This window comes from Pararge aegeria, chromosome 24 (genome assembly GCF_905163445.1).
Source record: "Pararge aegeria chromosome 24, ilParAegt1.1, whole genome shotgun sequence".
Taxonomy (NCBI): Eukaryota; Metazoa; Arthropoda; class Insecta; order Lepidoptera; family Nymphalidae; genus Pararge; species Pararge aegeria.
In genome coordinates this window covers 8542655-8563090 of record NC_053203.1, presented here as the reverse complement: position 1 = coordinate 8563090, position 20436 = coordinate 8542655, and the positions used below count along the sequence as shown (strand labels likewise).

The 20436-nt window shown below is 38.5% G+C and overlaps 1 protein-coding gene across 1 annotated transcript in view; it reads left to right on the top strand.

Moving 5' to 3' along the window:
• The window catches only part of LOC120634451, a 43742-nt gene extending 23684 nt beyond the window's left edge, over positions 1-20058 (top strand). Inside the window, exons 5-21 of the mRNA XM_039905029.1 lie at positions 409-516; positions 1460-1614; positions 2309-2412; positions 6937-7111; positions 8417-8526; positions 9446-9632; positions 11201-11373; positions 12216-12379; positions 12756-12896; positions 13320-13516; positions 13892-14482; positions 14833-14944; positions 15019-15151; positions 15496-15653; positions 16083-16969; positions 17571-17882; positions 18864-20058. Coding sequence (XP_039760963.1) covers positions 409-516; positions 1460-1614; positions 2309-2412; positions 6937-7111; positions 8417-8526; positions 9446-9632; positions 11201-11373; positions 12216-12379; positions 12756-12896; positions 13320-13516; positions 13892-14482; positions 14833-14944; positions 15019-15151; positions 15496-15653; positions 16083-16969; positions 17571-17877 — 3702 coding nt within the window. The 3' untranslated portion in view covers positions 17878-17882; positions 18864-20058. The remainder of the gene's footprint in view (positions 1-408; positions 517-1459; positions 1615-2308; positions 2413-6936; positions 7112-8416; positions 8527-9445; positions 9633-11200; positions 11374-12215; positions 12380-12755; positions 12897-13319; positions 13517-13891; positions 14483-14832; positions 14945-15018; positions 15152-15495; positions 15654-16082; positions 16970-17570; positions 17883-18863) is intronic.
• The last annotated feature ends 378 nt before the right edge of the window (positions 20059-20436 follow it).

Sequence of the window (20436 nt, the reverse complement as noted above, 5' to 3'; positions counted from 1 at the left end):
GTACGCAAAATCGTATAACAACATGTCTTTATTACTAGGGTGGTAATTAGGTGAAAAGGACAGCACTGCGTTTATTCAATAATTTACTTTTAGTGTTCCGTATGCAGGTGATCTATAAATAAAGTAACTGTAGGCGCATTACAGACCGGAATTCGGGATGTGGCAGGGGGGTTTAACTTCACCAAAAGTCTTCAAAGTCCACATTCGGAATCGTGAAAATTTAAATTTAGACGGAATGTGGACTGATCAAAGTGTATTATTACATATTTTGCAACATTTACGAATTTATAAAATAGTCCATACAGTATTGTCTTGTTGCCGCGGATTATAGAAATATAAGCATTGATCATTGTAACTCATTATTCATTATTTCTATATTCGCCTATAATCTTTTTGCTTTCGTAACAGAAAGTGGAGCTGTGGAACGTAACGCGGTACGAGGTGAAGATATATGCTGTGACGCTATCCGTGGCAAGCCCCAACACCCTTATCAATGGCTCGGAATCGCCACCTCAGGTAAAGTGTTCGCCCTTATTATATATTCTGTGATATCATTATTTAACCATTTGACCATTTGTGAAGCAGAGATAGCCTACTAGATTACGACTTGTGTTTCAATGTTAACCTCTAACTTTTCAAAGTTGTTTCTATAGTCATGTGGATGATGGATGATAGATGTTACGTTCTATAGTCATGTAATTGACGATGATAGATCTTACTTTCTGTAGTCATGTAGCTGACGATGATAGATCTTACTTTCTATAGTCATCTACCTGACGATGATAGATCTTACTTTGTGTAATCATGTAGCGGACGACTATAGATCTTACTTTCTGTAGTCATGTAGCTGACGATGATAGATCTTACTTTCTGTAGTCATGTAGCTGACGATGATAGATCTTACTTTCTGTAGTCATGTAGCTGACGATGATAGATCTTATTTCTGTAGTCATGTAGCTGACGATGATAGATCTTACTTTCTGTAGTCATGTAGCTGACGATGATAGAACTTACTGTAGTCATGTAGCTGACGATGATAGATCTTACTTTCTGTAGCCATGTAGCTGACGATGATAGATCTTACTTTCATAGTCACCTAGCTGACGAGAATAGATCTTACTTTCTATAGTCATTTAGCTGACGATGATAGATCTTACTTTCTATAGTCATCTAACTGACGAGAAAAGATCTTACTTTCTGTAGTCATCTAGCTGACGAGATAAGATGTTACTTTCTGTAGTCATGTACCTGACGACGATTGATCTTACTTTCTGAAGTCATATAGCTAACGATGATAGATCTTACTTTCTGTAGTCATATAGCTGACGATTATGAATCGTACATTCTATAGTCAGCTAGATTCTTTCCACGATGATGATGACGATGATGATGATGATGATGATGCGACCATTGCAGGCGTAGTTGATGATGATTTCGATTGTGATGATTTTTCTCGCAGGAGGTGTCAAGTGAGCTGTGCTCGGCGCACTCTGAAGCGATGTCGCCCGCGGATGTGTCGCAAGTGAAACATTCAGGCAACTCGTTGGTCGCTCTGCTGGCAACGGCCTTGCTCACTATACTGGCCGCTGTTAGTGCAGCTTTAGTGTACTGGAGGTGAGTTAATCGAATTTTGACAGTCTTCGTTAATGTAGATAATGCATGATTGAACAGGTTATATATAACTAATGGATTCAATGGATTGTAATTTTTCGGTTTACAAGGGATTATTTTGTAAAAAAATCCGGACTATTAGGGGTTTCAGGTAAGTCTCTATAATCCGACAAATTCGATCGACTGACTGTACATTGGAAACACTTCGATTATTTATTTTTATTACTTCTTCGCCAAGCGTGTTGAGTCAAATCTCTTTAGAGATAAGTTGCCCTTGTTCACGTCCGTCCTTTTTCATGTTACCTTTAACATTTGGTACTAAATAAATAAATAAATCAATATACAGTTTATTTATGTACTAAGAGCAAAGTAATGGTGAGCGCTGCGAATTAAAGTGGGAGGTCCCGGGTTCGATTCCCGGCAGGTGCCATTTGGGAATTTATAATTTCTGAATTTTCTCTGGTCTGGAGGCTTTGGCCGTGGCTAGTTACTACCCTACCGACAAACCTGCTGCTAAGCGATTTATTGTTCCGGTGCGATGTCCGATTAGTGATATGACTACGATAATCCCTAACAGGTTAGCCCGCTACTATCTTAGACTGCATCATCACTTACCACAAGGTGAGATAGCAGTCAAGGCCTAACTTGTAAAGTAAAAAAAGAAACATCAAAGGACTGTAATGGTGGATTGTTCCAGATGCAGGTCACGAGTTAGCAAGTGCATCAGTGCTGCGTACAACTACCTAGAGGAGGGGGGAGAGAGGGCCGCGCGTGCCCCCCTCAACACATATAAAAAACCTGGTGAGTTCCTACAACAGTGAGTGTTTACACGCTTTGAAATCTCAACACATACAGCGATTGTGAACAAGCAGAAAATAATACTACTCAAAATTGATTTATCCATCTTGACCTTCATCACAGGCACTTATGAAGCGTTCATACATATAACATATTACCACTAATGTTAGGTGATGGTGATAACTACATTCGTTAGCTTTGCACTAAAGCTAGGAGGGTTTCGCCCTGGTCTAAGAAGAGCCTACAACAGCAGGATAGGTTTAGTTTTGTTATCACCATAATGTTTGGGTCCCTACTGAAGATCAGCGTTGCAGTATTCCTTAGAAGCAGGTACTTACTGCCATGGTGCTGAGGAGGTGGCCCATTGACCAAACCCCCCCCCCCCCCCCCCCCTCTTATGTATTTGTATGTTGTTGTTACAATTTACAACGTGTAACCGAAATACGAAATACTGTTGAAGAATTAAGAGCATATCCGTTCAAACGAATTCAAAAAAATCCAAGGTGTTACTTACTACAAACCTATTGAAGATAAAAGAGCGACACGCGCATAGTACCTACGCTACGCGACACGTGCGTAGTGGCGGGAGTCACTCGATTTTAATTTTGCATGTGATGTTACGGCTCATTAACAACTATAGCATTGGTTTACTCAAAAACTATTAGGTTTTCGGTTTCACAGATACGTCTCAGTACATAATGCACCTCTAAAGCCCGTGAAGTAATATTTCGGTTTCCGTTTACACGTTGTATTGTGGCCAAAAAGGCAGAATTTGACGGCCGATTGGCGCAATTTGCAGCGACCCTGCTTTCTGAGCCCAAGGCCGTGAGTTCGATTCCCACTACTGGAAAATGTTTGTGTGATGAGCATGAATGTTTTTCAGTGCCTGAGTGTTTATATGTATATTCTATGTATTTATGTATATAATTCATAAAAATATTCATCAGGCATCTTAGTATCCATAACACAAGCTACGCTTACTTTGGGGCTAGATGGCGATATTTAGTATTTTTGTATGAGTAGAGATATTTAGTATGAGTATGTTCGTAGTATATTTATAAATTGAAAAAAAAAACTCATTATTTTTAATCTCATTACTCTCATTACTATTTTTACTAACTCTCCATTTTTTCAACTAACTCTATGCCAAAAATCAAGTAGATTCGATGTTAAGTTAGGGTGTAAAGGAAGGACAAACTAACAAACAAACAGACAAACGCACTTTCGCGTTTATGTTATTAGTAAGGAAGTAAGGATATTAAGAACAAATCCTAATCTTGGGCAATTAATCACAACACGTAAATACAGCTGTCTATACTTTTTGCGTCATCTATTGGCAAAGAATGGCCAAATTTCAGTCACATTGTTACCTTAAGCACCAGGTTTTTTAAAACTTAAATGGAGGTCTTAGCGTATTTTGAGTTAAAAAATAAATTATTTTTCAGTATTTTCATTTTCATAGCATAATATTAGCAGAACTGGTAGCATTAGCTAAAATAATTCTTTATTGCTGTATTTTACGTATTTTTTTTATTTTTTTAGTTATTACAGCTTTTCCTTCGACAAAGGCCTCCTCTAAAGAATTCCATTTTTCCCTATCTCTTACAGTTCTCATCCATTCTTGACCAGCTGTTTTTTTGCGTTTTGGTAGCATTAACAACTACCAAATTCTAATCTTGATAAATTAATCACAACACGTAAACAGTCTTATGTCTATAGCCCTTGCGTCATCTATTGACAAAGCGCTAGATTGAGTTAGTCGGTCGTGGTCGCTCAACAGCAACGGATGTGTTTACGGCGAGGCCGCTTGCGTGGAATTTGCGTTATAACTCGTATTGTAGTGATAAATGTGCCTATTGTGGAGATTGTGTAAGATTTGTTAAATCGCATATATTTCTTTGCATGTAACTAGATGTTGCGCGCGACTTTGTCCGCGTTAATTACGGATTTTTACAAATACCTGTGTCCTTTAACTCTGCCAGAATCATTTTTTTTTTATTCTTGTACAAGTTAGTCCTTGACTGCAATCTCACCCGGTGGTAAGTGATGATGCAGTCTAGAATGTTAGCGGGCTGACCAGTTACAGAGTATGGTAGTTTGATTAGTTGCTCAGTAAGGCCGCGAAAGAAGGACAAACAAACAAACATAAGTCACGTATATTTCTTTGCATGTTATTATGAAAATATAGCTGCTGGCCGCGACTTCGTCCCCGTTAATTACGGCCGTCACAACACGGCACGATACGCCATTATTATTACTTTATTACTATTCTATATTGGTATTATTCATTATTCATATAAAAATACATTCTTCTGCAGTCTTATATGTCCAACAATCCAAAAGTTAAAAAACTGTTTCTAACATTTTTTCACTATGTTCGTTCCAAGATATTTTATTCAGTCAGTTAACGCGTATATTAATAAAAATATATATTTCGCACCAAATTATGCCTAAATGTTGATATATATCTATATATATATATATTATATATAAAAGAAAGTTGTGTTAGTTACACCATTTAAAACCCAAGAACGGCTGGACCAACTTTAATGATATTTGATTTTTGGGATTTCTCTTAGACCGGAATAGGATAATAAGTATTAAAATACATGCATTAAAAAAAAATATCCGCGGTACGAAGTTCGCAGGGACAGCTATTATATATATTTAATTTATATATATATATATATACATATATATACATATATATACATATACATACACATATATACAATATACATATATAAAGTATATGAGGATAAATAAATTGTTTTATTAATATCTTCAACTGGAAGGTTTAAATAACAGGAAAGTAATATATTATTACTTTCCTGTGGTTCCCACACGCACCTCTAACTTTTCTAAGTTATGTGCGTTTAACCAATTAAAATATCAATTGCTTCAACGGTGGAGGAAAACATCGTGAGGAAACCTGCATGTCTGAAAGTTCTCCATAATGTTCTCAAAGGTGTGTGGAGTCCACCAATCCGCACTGGACCAGCGTGGTGGACTACGGCCTTAACCCCGTCTCATTGTTAAGTGTGTAGTGGGTCGGTCAAGGGTTCATATGATGATAATGACTGTGATTTTATGTCATTTAACAGTGCAGAAAAACGTGATAAAACCATATTTGTTTTAATATGAAAAATTCACAAACCAAACGCATAAAAATCAAAACGCGTGACTACAGTACTCCCTAAGGGGTTAGCCCGCCACCATCTTAAGGTGAGATTTCAGTCAAGGGCTAACTTGTAGTGGAAAAGTGAATGAAAAAATAATTTAAAAAAAAAAGAAATTTCAACATGATTTTGTTTAAAAATATAGTTATTTAAGTAATGTGCTTTCCGAGGCACGGCTTTGAATTTTTGGATAGTAAAACCCAATACGGTTCATCGGTCCGACCCCAGTACTTCGTAATTTGCGAACATGCGACATGGTAATGGGTAACATACAAACAAACAAACACTGTTTTTTTTTAAATATAAGTATCGATAGTTCAAGCTACACTGAACTACACATGCGAAGTAATCAATAAAATTGTATATCAATGATTAATTCAAGGTCACGTCGATATGTCTCCTGTCCTATTACATAAATAATGTATGAATCATTGTTTATTATTGTTTTTTATATATGTATATTATATTACTGTGTTGTTAATTGCACGTGCTTGTTGTGGGATAAATTATTTTTCTCGAGTTGAGGTTTCCGCGTTTTTATGCTATTTTATATACATACATAATATACCTACATATTCTTCTCAGTAATTTTGCAATGTTGTCCGCAAAAGGTTTATTTAATATTTATTTTACGACGACTTATTTGATTCGATTTTCGTTTATATAATTAATGGTTGCCTGGAAGAGATCGCTATGTAGCGATAAGGCCGCCAAATTGTATACCTTTTGTTAAATTTTTACTGTTAATTTGTTATGTTTATGTGGTGTACAATAAAAGTGTATTCATTCATTCATTCATTCATTAATATATACATACATACATAACAGTCTTAAAGTTGAACAGAACAGTTACAGTTAAGAGAATCGATAAATCGAAATACTTATTATAAATTTTGACGACCTCCCTGGTGCAACGGTGTGCGCTGTAAATTTAAGTAAGAGGTCCCGGTTCGAATAACGAGTAGCGGGCTTACCTGTTAGGGTGTATGGTAGTCATACCCCCTAATCGGTTTCTACGCGACATCACACCGGAACACCAAATCGCTTGTCGGTAGGGTGGTAACTGGCCACGGCCAAAGCCTCCCACCAGACCAGAGAAAATTCGGTAAGTTACGCCAGGGAGGTCGTTAAAATCTTCTATTTTCATCTAAACGTATCAATAAATTAAAAAAAAAAAAAAAACGACGCCCAAATCGCTTTCTCCTATCAGATATGTGGTCTATTATAATGTGACGCCATCATTGACTTTTATCTTGACTCTTGACTCTTAACAAAAATTAACATGCCACTATAATGTTAACAGTACGGCAATACCGTACAAATCTGTCTATATGTGCATCTCTCTCAGTGGTAAACTGCTCGCCGCTAGTGTCTTGCGCGGGGGGTAACGGCGGTGCGACGGCGGAGGGGCCCGCCGCGGCACGACCGCCCCGAATGGCGGGCGCGGCTCATCCGCTAGTGCGTGCGAGACAGTTTCCAACGCACGTGGCATCCCTGCACGCGGATGGCGATATTGGATTTAGGTAAGGTTTTTTGCTACTATCGATTCTAGTGGACGCATTTTAAACTGAGTCGACGGGCAATAAATGTCACTGACAGTAGGAATGTGCACGCAATGCAAAGCGTTCTCGTTACTTAGCTAACTGCGCACGCGGGGTCGATGCGTCATCGTGACCAACACACTCTAGACTCCTGATTGGTTGTTACGAGTAAGGGTTGTTGTTTTTCTATGAAAATAAGATATTTTTCTTAAGACACTCTAACTACCGATAATGTGTCCCAACAGCGCACAAACACACAACCACAGCGTCTTTACCGGTGAAGACGAGGGCCCCGATTTCTGACGTCATTCGGACGTGGATCCTTACCACGGTCACGGGGGCGTTCGGACTAAACTCCACCAAATTAGTCCAAAAGTCCACCAACACTCAGATTAACGTCGATGTAATTCACAACGTGTTCCTGTTTTAAAAAAAAAAGAAATTTGTCTTACAAATTAAAATCTATTTTTTTCAGGTATCGAATAATTATTCCTGTTAATACTTCACATAATTTACCTCTACAATTCTTACGCACATCACTACACACCTCTCCATAATACACGACAGTGCGAGCGAAATAGACAGATAAATATCATTTATGACCCGAAGCCTCAGTTTAAAATGCGTCGACTATACTTTTATTGTAGTCCTTCCGTAAGTATCTGAGTGTTCGCATCATAAGCGTAAACAACTCGCTCTCTATGTCGTTACATAAACGCTAATGGGAGCTAGCGAGACAGAATGACAAGAAGATAAATGGCTCGACGACTCCTCTGATAACGGATAAGTTATGTGCGTTTTCAAGCGATTAAAATATCACTTGCTTCAACGGTGAGGAAACCTGAGAGTTCTCCATAATGTTCTGAAAGGTTTGCTGAGTCCACCAATTCGCACTGTGCCAGCTTCGACGACTAGTGTGGTGGATTAATCAAACAACAACAATACTTAACAATTATTCATTGTAAAGTCAACATCTCCTGAGGATGCTCCGGTTTCGGAGTGAAACGTGCGTAGAGGGTATATTGCCGAAGATCTGTTTGGTGTGGAGTATAAATCTTAAATTTTTTTCGTGTTACGTACCCGTTGAACTATATTTAAGAAATGAGAAGGAGTTTCTGCAACTGGATCAAAATATCGACAAATCCCAAAATATTATCGTGGAATTTAAGAAATTTTCATTTACCATGAAAAATCTAAGTTTAAAATCCTTCTCACTGTCGAAGGAGACCCGTGCCCTGTGGTAATGGGTTGATATAATAATAATGATTATGTATATTAAATTTGCAGCAAAGAATATGAAATCGTGGTGTCGAAATCAGCGACCTCCGGCCACACGAGTCATCACAGCTACAGACCCGAGAACAGACTGAAGAACCGATATTTAAATATAACAGCATGTGAGTATTTCTGGGTATTATTGATTCCTGTATAAAATTTATATTATTTTAAACCACCATAATAGTTTGTATATTTTTTGTTATGCTTATCCAAACAACTCGTAGATTAGTTTAATTGTTAAAATTGTTTTTAACCGACTTCGTAGGGTGTCGCAAAGTTGCGTGCATACAGGGTATGCACTAAGCGTGTGGTAAATAAAAAATTGAAAAAAAAAATCTCGCGTTCGAGTTTTAAAAAACTTCAGGATAGGTTATATAGAAGTTTTAAAAAGCCCTTTAGTTTTTAAAACTCGTACTGGAGATTTTCTTAATTTTATATCATCTACATACCCACTATGCACGCCACTTTACTGACGCAGATGTATTCAGTGTACATCACGACCACATATTCTATAAAATGTAGTAGTTACATATTTTTTGGCGATTGGAAGCTTGTTCAAATTAATCAAGCTTAATTGATACAAAATCTTATTGACTTTCTAGTAGGTATATCATTTATGTCAGTAATCGGCTTTTCGTATGAAGGATAAGGGCAGAAGGCTAAAAATATTTTTTTCAGTATAATATGCTTAATGCGTAAGTTTTATACGCACCCCCACCAGCGGCGTGCACAGGTTTTTTGACCAGGGTATGCATAAAGAAGGTAGATGGCATAACTTTGAAAAATCCTTCCGCTTTATGAGTTGTACAAAAATTTTAGGGTATGCAGTGCTTTTGTGTATGTATGAAGTGCACGCCACTGACCCTTATTGAATGGTCTATTCTCCACATTCTTAAAAAAGGATAAGAGGCATTTTACCCAGCCGTGGGACATTAATACATTGTGGACTACTCTTACCTCTGCTTTGTAATTAGGTTTTAGGGTTCCAAGATGACTTTTGACGATGGTATTCGAATTATGCCCAATTTATTTACCCAGATGACCATTCCCGCGTGTGCGTGTCATCCGGCGGGCGATGTGGCGCGGCCGGGTGCGTGGGCGCGGGGCGTGGCGCATCTTGCGATTACGTGAACGCCAACTTCATAGACGGAATGCTGCCCGCACTTAATCCCCAGGCTGCTAGACGCATCGAGAAGAAGTTGGAGAGGCGAGCTAGACCTAACAGGTACTTTTCATTTCATTTTCTAATTAATAGATATTATATTATTATTGTAAAGAAATTTGATTAGGAATAACAGTTATTTTTGCATGCCATTCTGTGGCATATTGTTGTACTTCTATTATTTATAACACCAACTTATAGGTACAATTAGCTCGTCAGTCTGTACAAATACAAATATATTAAACTTTATTGAATTACTAAGTCGTAAGCGTTTCCTGGAGATTCGTAGAAGAACCAAAGTTACCGACGTAGCTCAACGAGTCGCGAAGCTTAAGTGGCAATGGGCCGGGCACATAGTTCGGAGAAAGGATGGACGTTGGGGTCCCAAGGTGCTGGAATGGCAGCCCCGTACTGGTAAGCGCAGCGTTGGTCGACCCCCAACGAGGTGGACAGACGACATTAAACGCGTCGCAGGTAGCCGTTGGATCCAAGCGGCTCAGAATCGTGGAACTTGGAATTCCCTACAAAAGACCTATGTCCAGCAGTGGACGTCTATCGGTTGATGTGATGATGATGATGATGAAGCGTTTCCTACAAGTATGGAGGGTAGAGGTAAGGAGAGTCATCTTATATGGGAGAAAAGTTGAAAAAGTGTCCAGTGTATGCGCTAAATAACAGTTCAAAAATCCTCCACAATGGCGCTGGTGGATGCACAGGGTATGGTATGAATGTAGCAATCGTAGATGAATTGAAGTATGCCGAGTTAAAAAATTTAATGTCATTATCGACTAAAGTAGTTAATTATTGAGAATTTCAACATAAGTTGTTCTACAAAATATTGTGGTAAATATAACCTTACTTCCTTTTATCTCCATACTTCCTTGTTTATTTTTCAAGCCTACTCTAACAATATTTATATTTGGCGCTTCTTTTAAGAGTTACCCTGATGCAAATGTGGCGCCATCCTAATTTAATACATTTTGACGACACTTTCATATACACAGATGACTCTCCTTACCTCTACCTTCCATACCTACAAGAACAGTTTATTTCGTGAGCTCAAAAGTATCCTATGTACCGTCAGCAAGATACATCTCATTATGCAAAATTGATTCGTATTTGTAGGTAACAAAGGTTTTGATAAACGACTAAAACACCGGGAGGTATCTTTGCATCGTCCAGGTAGTCCTTCAGTCCATGTAGGACTGAAGTGTATCGATAATGCAGTCGTATTTAAATCAAAATATTTTAATAAAAACTCAATTTAATGAACATTGGTTGTTAATCAAATATAATTCTAATTGTTTCTTAAAACCTTGAACTTGATATTATAAAATATAACTATTTAATAAAATATCTGGCAAATATGAATTTATAGTTATCAAAAGGTTGGATATTTACCCACTTTATAAAATTACTGTAATCCCGCCGGAATTGTTTGAAGTGAAACAAACACTTAGTGAAAGCCTTTTATTCCTTTCTTACCTTATCTATGTAAGCCCCTCCCACTTTATTAGTACCTCTGACTATGTTCAATAAAGGTACAAGTTGATAAATTCATTTGTTTGTTAGCAACTCGAAGCGAAGAATGGGAGGCATTCTTATGTTTAATGCTTTTACTCTTTAAACAGGCAACCTTCAGTAAAAGCGAGCAAACCGCCACCAAACTTAGCAGAGGGTATAGAATCTGCCTTCCTGAACATCGAGTTCTCAGGAATCGTGGAGTCCGAAGACCAGGCCGAGGACTCTGACAGTGAGAGGAGTGATGAAGACTCTGAATTGGACGACGTTTATGTGGATATCAGTAAGTTGAATATTTATTCCTACTAACATTTCAGGACAGTTCATTTCTAGTAGTGGACAGAGCTAGTAGTAGTAGTAGTAGTAGTAGTAGTAGTAGTAGTAGTAGTAGTAGTAGTAGTAGTAGTAGTAGTAGTAGTAGTAGTAGTAGTAGTAGTAGTAGTAGTAGAGCTAGAGTAGAGCTTTTTGTGACAGAGCTCGTCCGGGGAAGTACTATCGCCATATTTATTTCTGCTGCTAAGCAGCATTGTCGCGATGCTGTGTTCCGGTCTGAAGGGCGTAGTTGCCGGAGTAATTATAGGTGCATGATTTAACACCCTACGTGACACAGTGGCGTGCATAGAGGGTATGTACAGGGTATGCAGATAATATAAAATGAAGAAAATCACCAGTACGAGTTATATATACTTAAGGATAGGCTTTTTATCACAGTTTTTTAGTACATATCATTTTTACATATTATGTATTGTAGTAAATTATTTGTTTATTTATCTTTACAAATATTGTTTTTTATATATTATATGTATATATGTATTTAAGTAACGATATATTTATTTTATGGGTATATGTATATATGCACCACCTAACTTTGTTTTGTTATACTTTCTTTTTTTTTCTATGTACTTTTTGTGGTGTGCAATAAAAGTATATTCATTCATTCATTCTTTTTATAACTCTTACAATGCCTATCCTTAATTTTTTTATAACTCCTACTCTTTTTTCATGTTATATCATCTGCATACCCTCTCCTACCCTACCCTCCTATATATATATATAAGCTAGCATATTTTTTGTTACGGGAAAACATACATTGGTGTTGTGTAAATCTGTTGAATTTTGTTCCAGATGGTGTGCCCAGACAGATAAAATTAGAATGGGCGGTATGGCGGCGGAGGTACATCGCCACGCAGGGACCAACGCCGGCCACGTTGGACGCCTTCTGGCGGATGATCTGGCAACACCGCGTGCACACACTAGTCATGATAACCAACCTCGTGGAACGGGGCCGAGTAAGTCATACTTAATAAATAAAATGGAAACTTAACATAACGAAAAAAACAAATGAACGGTTTTGCCTCTTTGACGTGGATTATAGCAAATTAAGTTGATGCTCGTTATTTAATTTGTCGCACGCAGTGGTGGCGCTCTGTGGGGCTAGAATATGCGCACAAGATAATTATCTCTTCCCTTTACTCGTATTTTTTTGATAGCGATTTACGAGGTAATATGTAGACATAAAAATTAAGTCGACTCTTATTGTTTTATTTGTCGCACGCAGTAGAGGCGCTCTGTGGGGCTAACATATGCGCCACGTGATAATTATCTCTTCCGGTTATACATAAAATAAGAATTAGGAACAAATAAAAAACAAACTATTTCTTACAGAGAAAATGTGACATGTACTGGCCGGCGGGAGGCCGAGGCAGTTCCGCGGATTTCGGCGGCATACACGTCACACTACTGTACGAAGACGTGCGCGCCGCGTACACCGTGCGGCATCTGCGCGTGCGCGGGAAACCGCAACCGGTGAGTGCGGGCGCGGTGACCACACCTCAATAGTGCAATGACTATTCCGTTGATTTTGCACGGAACGCCAAGAACACGGATAGTTACACTATCAACGAATTCTTACCCCGAATGCGCAACTAGTGAGTGTGGGCGCGAAACATAATAAGAATGTTTTTGACCCCTTTTTTCGATCCTAATCACGCACCTCTAACTATCTAAAATAACTATATAAAATATCACTTGTTTAATGATGAAGGAAAACATCGTGGGGAAACCTGCATGCCGGAGAGTTCTCCATAATGTTCCCAAAGCTGGTGGCTGGTTCCCACCAATCCGCGGTGTGCCAGCGTGGTGGACTACGGCCTAAACCCATTGCATTCTGAGAGGAGATCCGTATGGCTAGTACTGAGTTAATAATGATGATGATTATATTTGTTTCAGATAATAATACCACAGGGCAGCGAATCAAGCAGCGAGTCAAGCTCAGCGCCAACGGCAACCAACAACAACGAAGGTCGTCACATCGTGCAGTATCACTACACTGTGTGGCCGGACCACGGTACACCGCGCCACCCTTTGGCCGTACTGCCATTTGTACGAGCCGCGGCCGACCCGGGTACCGTCCTTGTACACTGCAGGTGAGAAAAATCTGTCAGTAATAATCCTTACTTATATTTTAAATGAAAAAGTGTGTTTGTTTGTCCTTCCGTCACGCTCTAACTCAGGAACCAATCAACTTGATTTTTGGCATAGTTATTTAATAGGACCAAGAGTGAAATAGAGTACTTTTTATCCCAGAGAAACAAACGGTTCCCATGGGATTTGTAAAAAAACGCTGGCAATCGCTAGTAATTATAATAAGTTTATTTCATTTAACAGTTACAAAGTGAATTAAAAACAATACAAAATTAGGCGAACATAAGGTAATGTGTATCAAGAATTCCAAATTCAATAATACGGCTAGAGTGTTATTCTGTTACAGAGATTATAATATTATTATGATTATTTAACAGCGCGGGCGTCGGCAGAACGGGTACATATATAGTAATAGACGCACAACTAAACCAATTGAAACTAACGGGCACACTATCGCCGCTCGGTTTCCTCTGTCGAGCCCGCACTCAAAGGAACCATCTAGTCCAAACCGAGGAACAATACGTATTCGTGCACGACGCTTTACTGGAGTACGTGCGATCAGGAAACACCGAAGTCGAATTCACGAAAGCTCGAGAATATCTAGCGAAACTTCTAGAACCGATATCGGACGAAGAGCTCGCCGTAATGGATCTTAACCCACCCAAACGCAAAAGCGTAAACGATCTGACGAACGGTAATGGATTAAAAAATGACGTGTCGAGTTTGAAGTCGGTCAGTCACGAATGCAGTAGCGAGCAGATAGTTGAAAACGGCAGTCAGGCGTCAATAAAGACGGACGAATGTACCACCGAGAGTAAATCGTCGGATAATCAGGAGAAAGATGGTCTAGTGAATGGTGATGACGTTGAAGGGGTTTACGATTTGGCGCCGCGGTCCACGGATACGTACAGTAAGAAAATGCAAGCGTACAACAATATGAACGAACAGGAGAAAGAGGAGATGAGGAGGTGAGTTTTTGTTATCATTCCCTTGTGTAAATTTTTTTGGGTACTTTCTTTTAGAATATCTAATTATTATGTATCGATAGGAATCATCATCATCATTAACACATTACTGGCCTACGTACGTAACTACGTAAACGTATTATTTATCCAATATTTTTTGTGTTATTTTATTTGTCACCATGTAAATTCACTTTTGTTGTTTAAAATATCGAATTTAAACGTAATTTATAGGCAAGTTTAAGTAACCAAATGCTATCTTCAATAAACCCCTTAGTTATCGGTCGAGGTGAAAAGCATCTAAGAACCCCAAACACAATTTGAACAAGCGATTATATTTACTACTTTGTCCGCAGGGTGAACAGGGCAGAGAACTACGCGTTGTTAGAAAGAATGCGTTCGCTTTCCAATAGACATCAACTTTATCAAGGCCCACCTCCGGTTAATTTGTTAGAGAAACAATTTCAGGTAAGCAAGACAGACAGACAGATTTTTGCGAGAAATTCAGTGTCCATTTTTATAATGCAAATGTATGATTGCAGTTAATAACAAGATCCTGTGTGGAGCCAAGTGTGTGCGCTCGAGCGGCGCATAACGCGGACAAGAACAGACCCGGCGGCATACTGCCCTCAGACCCTGCCAGGGTCATGCTGGTCCCTAAACCTGGAGTTGAAGGTAGAATACTCTAATAAAACCATAACATTTTTCGCAGGATATCTTTGATAAAATCTTCTCGAACTCCAACATGGTAAGAAATATTCAATTCATGGAAATGTTGACATTATTGTCGAACGAAGTTTTTTTATCAAAAATGCATCCTTACCTTCTTTTTGTGCCAGGGATCATCCTGGTTGAAGTAGCGATAAAGTTTGGGACTGGGAGAGTATTTTCATTATTTGTTTTTAAATGGACAATCGCATAGAAAATATTTACAAACAAAGATAACCTACTACTATTATTATTAAACAAAATTATAACATCCAACTGCCTGTTGCCTAAAGTCTTGCTTATATCTTCAGGTAGCGAATACGTCAACGCGTCCTGGGTATGTGGGAGACGACGCATGAGGGAATATGCGGTTGCCCAACATCCCGGAGATTCTCCTGAGTTATGGAGGCTACTTTGGGATCACACCGCTCAACTCGTACTGTTGTTGGCTGATAATCCCAATGATCCGGTAAGTATTTCTCATTTTTGACAGGTTTCCACTGGTTAGGCTGATCTGAATTGATGTTTGATTATACAGTATGAAATGAAGGGTTTGACCTTGATTAAATATAACAGCTTGTAAAGTTTGTGTGTTTTTTAGTTTTTCAATAACTGGTTAAGATAATATAGACTAGCGTTTGGATATAATCACATCATATGATGTTAAGTGGTATAGCGCTTTTTAAGAAGATGTATACTCACTCTTGATTTAAAGGTTTTCAGCTTAAGATGCATATGAAAATATCTCGTTCGTTTAGCGATCGAGCGGTTTCTGAAGTTTGGAATATTATTCATAAGTTAATCTAGGTGATTCTTTATTAAGCCAGATACAGACAAAAGGCTATCGAAGGCTTGCCTGTTTCGTGTTTTTTTTTTTACAATCCGCTTATATTTTTAGGATTGCGACGTATTCTGGCCCACAGAAGAGGAAAACGAGTTGTTCGTAGCAAACTTCAGAGCGAGCTTCGTATCTAAACACACGTACGTAGCGTCAATGAGATCGGAACGAAAAGCTCAGAACGACTCTATTTCTGAATCAGAAACTAACGGATACAGACGAACAGAGGGCAGTGAATGTGCTGATAATGAATGCTTAATACCAGAAAACAGTTCTCCAGTTAACGATTCTCCAGAGCCAGCGTACCGGTTTGATAGGACAGAACTACGGTTGGAACGTCTCAGTGGCAACAGAGATTTGTCTGCCCGTAAATCTATCGCTAACGGGGACTTATTCTCTTCGCTATCTGAAAAGAAAAATGGCCCAAGATCCCCTAGAAGTCCATCGAAAATGTCCCTGAAGAACTTCAAGTTGAGCTCCCCGACGAAGTTCAAGTTTCCCGAATGGGGATCAAGAACGGCCGGTTCTCCACCAGATACCGCACCTCCTCCACCTCCTATAGCCCCATCTTTGACAGTGCCACAAGAAGCGGAACTCAGAAGACCAGTGTATGTGTTCGAAACAGTCGATAGTGTACCGGACGTGTCTCCAGATAAGGTTATCGAAGTCACGAACGTATCAGTTCATTCGTTACAAGACGATTATCAGTTGAGTGTTAAGTTTATAAAGTGCAGCGGTTGGTTGGACGGTCGCACAAGTGAATATTTGATGGGTAGGCCAGATGACAATGAGTGCGTTAGAGGGGTGCGGCAAGCCAGCTGTGAGAGCGAGAGGGAAAAGGCTATAGATCGGCTAATAGCGCCGTTTCAAGATTCCTTCGCGTTAATAGAGTTTGTTGCTGCGAGTCAGATGGAGTTCAAGAATGGTCCGGTTGTCGTTGTTGACAAGTAAGTTGTTTTTAACTGAATTTGAATGAAGGGAACTTATATCTCTACAGGGTTCTCTCTATAAGGGTCTCTACTATAGGGTTGTCACTTTAACAGCTTTGTTGGGCTAGTGATTACCATGTTAGACTGCGGATTGTGAGGCCCTAGGTTCAAAGGTGTCGTGAAATCATAAAACCAGTCCGGAATTGGTAATTGGCCCTTGCTATAATAACCGATGGATCAGTGTTTTCTTAAGTTCGTTCGCTTAACGCTCTTGCCTAGATACAAATAAGTGGAAAAGTTAGACACTTAATAACTTCGCACTCGGTTTAAACCAATTGCGCTTAAGTGGCGGGTGTTTTAATACCCGTGGCAAAACTCTTAAAATATTATAACTTAAAATATTATAAATATTCCATATTGTCTAGGAAATGATTATATATTTTTTTAAGTGAGAACGTCTTATAGTGTGCAAGCGAGAGCACGGAACAAGCGAGTGGCACGATTGGCCTAAGCGCGCGGCTTGTGACGCATATCTCTCTCTCATATCTTCTCTCGAACGCACGTAACCTCGTATAATTATCGTCCGTAAACCGACTTTAGAAACAGCTAATTGTTTCAGATATGGTGGTTGGCGGGCGTTAACATTCTGCTCGCTAAGCGCAGCGTGCGGAGGGGTACGGAACCCCGCCGTATCCGAACCAGGGGCCGAATTCGCCCCACCGTGCACAACCGCAGACCTATACTGCAGTAGCGCACTCAACGCACACGCGAGGTGCGCTCCCAACGCACAAGCGAATCATTGTGCGTCGCCAGGCGGCAGTGGGAGTTTGTCCGAAGCACCGCAGGCTCACTCTCCGAGGGCGCTGTTGGCGGCCTACAGCGCTTTAGCGGCGTACGCGCAAAAATTACCCCGACCCGATAGCTGAACCAGGTAATAACCTAATCACGTCTCAAGGTTGACGTCATAAGAATCAAGCGATATATTTGAACAAATTACTAGGTACACTGGTAGTTGTCAGTTTATAGGGTTTAAAAGTGGGAGTTTGGTATTATAACTTTCTCTTCGTGCTTCATAGGGTACGTAAAATCGGTTCTAGTGATTACCAGGTAAAAACAAGGGTCGCGAGCAATTCCGTGCGACCCGTTCCGTGATTCTAAAATAGAGTGTAATAATATAAATTAAATATTTATTTTATATGTATATATATACTACGACATGTATATGTATATTTGTACTACGACAATACACACATCCCCATCTAGCCCCAAAGTAAGCGTAGCTTGTGTTATGGGTACTAAGATAGCTGATGTAATTTTTTGTTGATGAATATAATACACATAAATACTTATAATATACAGATAAACCCAGACACTAAAAAACATTAATGTTCATCACACAAACATTTTCCAGTTGTGGGAATCGAACCCACGATCTTGCACTCAGAAAGCAGGGTCGCTGCCCACTGCGCCACTCGACTGCCTAAAGTGTAGTATAATATGTAGAGTACGATAAAATACTCTTTTTAACACAATGTTTACTAAACTAATACCAGTAATGCATACTTATTGCCATAACCTAAAAATTTACCCTGTACAATAATTTCATCTGTCGTTCTCTTCAACCCAAGCTAAAACATTTATTAACGCAGCCACCATTAGTCTCGTGAGAACATAAGATTGAGAACTTATGGAGACACAATTCTATGTTAAATTATTTATGAAGAATTGCTGTGTGCCGGAAAAAGCAAAACAAAATAACTTTATGACAAAAACTTTCTTATTCTCTCATATAGTCATCACATAAGAGTTCTTGAGTCTTTTTCTCTAGGCACCTCCGAAATGATTAGGCATCCGATTAAAGCTATTCCTAGGTTTAGTAAAACAGGCATTAAAACTATTTATTTATTTCCAGGTCGGTCTCATCATCGCAACCGGAATCATGGTAGAATGAATGAATACCATACATTGAATTGTATAAACTGAATACTCAGTGTGTTGTGCGGTTATATCGCGTGGTCGTGATAGATATTATCACATCACGTTATACTAAACAAACTTTTTGGTGCAAACACTTTATGATTGGTGTATTGTGAATATGTTGTGATTACATTTTACGACGTAATTAATTCGTAATATTCAATGTAACTGTAAACTTTGTATTCTTAGACTAGTGAAGGAATACTGTGAACACCCTGTACGTGTTGTACACCTCGGAATTGTTGATGGTTTTTGTAGATATCGAAACAGTAAAATGGACCTTATGATGCTTGTTTTAAAGCTCAAGTTCATATAATAGTTTAAATATAGCGCCACTAGCGAAAACTATGTGAAATAGAATTCTGTAGTACAGATTGTATACAGGATTCTCGTTCTGGATAGGATAAGGTTTGACGAAACCATAAATAATTAAAAAATGCTTTTATGCATGTGTAAATTTCATGCCGTTGAATAAGCGACTTTAAAGCATGAAACATTTGGTCTATTTTACTATAAAGTTAGATTTTCGATACGTCAAAAGAATCTACGCTTGCGAGTAGTATAATGTCTTAAAGGATAAAGGATGCACTGAATTTCTATTACACTTTGAATACGGATGACTTAATCTATTTTTTAAAGTTTCTGAACTGCATTTGGACTGCAATTATACAGTTTTATTTATGCGGTTTTGTTACTTCAATGAATCGAATTGCCACCCGTGTGCAGTCTACGCGTATTCCTGTATAAAGCATCCTTAAAATCATCTGAAATACTACTAAGTACAAATGTACTTTCAAAACTGAGTACATGCGTTTTTAACCATCAGCATTCTAATACACGATAATGAGCATGCCAGTTATATAACTGCATAAGCATTATTTATTAAAAAAAGTCATACATTATTATTATGTCTAGTAATTGAAAACCACTAATCAAAACTTGTCAAATAGTCAATAGAGAAATAGAGTATAGCGGTATCTCTTAATATTGCAGAAGTTGCGATATTCAGAGCGAACTAGAAGTTTGGTGCAATCTATAACGTTTCTATATTCACGTTACGTGTATGTGTACGCTTACAAATCGTTGGTGTTTTTATTTCCAAAAAATTAAGTAATACTTTTTAAACAACATTTATTATGATATCTCATCGATATAAAAAATGTAAATAATTTCGGTCGCAATACTAACGCAAAGTTTTAATTCTGACCATGCGAATGACGTCATTATTACGCATGAACAACATCGAAGTGATGATATTATTATGCTTTCTCTATTTATAAATACTGAACTAGTATTATAACATTCTAAATTTTTTGGAAATATTTTCCGAATAGAGTAACCCCAGACTAAAGAGGCTATGGTCTCAAACTTGTATTTCAGCGGGCATTATCTAATCCTTCCAAGCTCTTCTTTATCAGCAATAGAGTGGAATGCATTGCCTGAGGATTTAGTAACTGCAGAATCACTGAATCAGTTTAACAATAGACTAGACAAACATCAAAAAGACA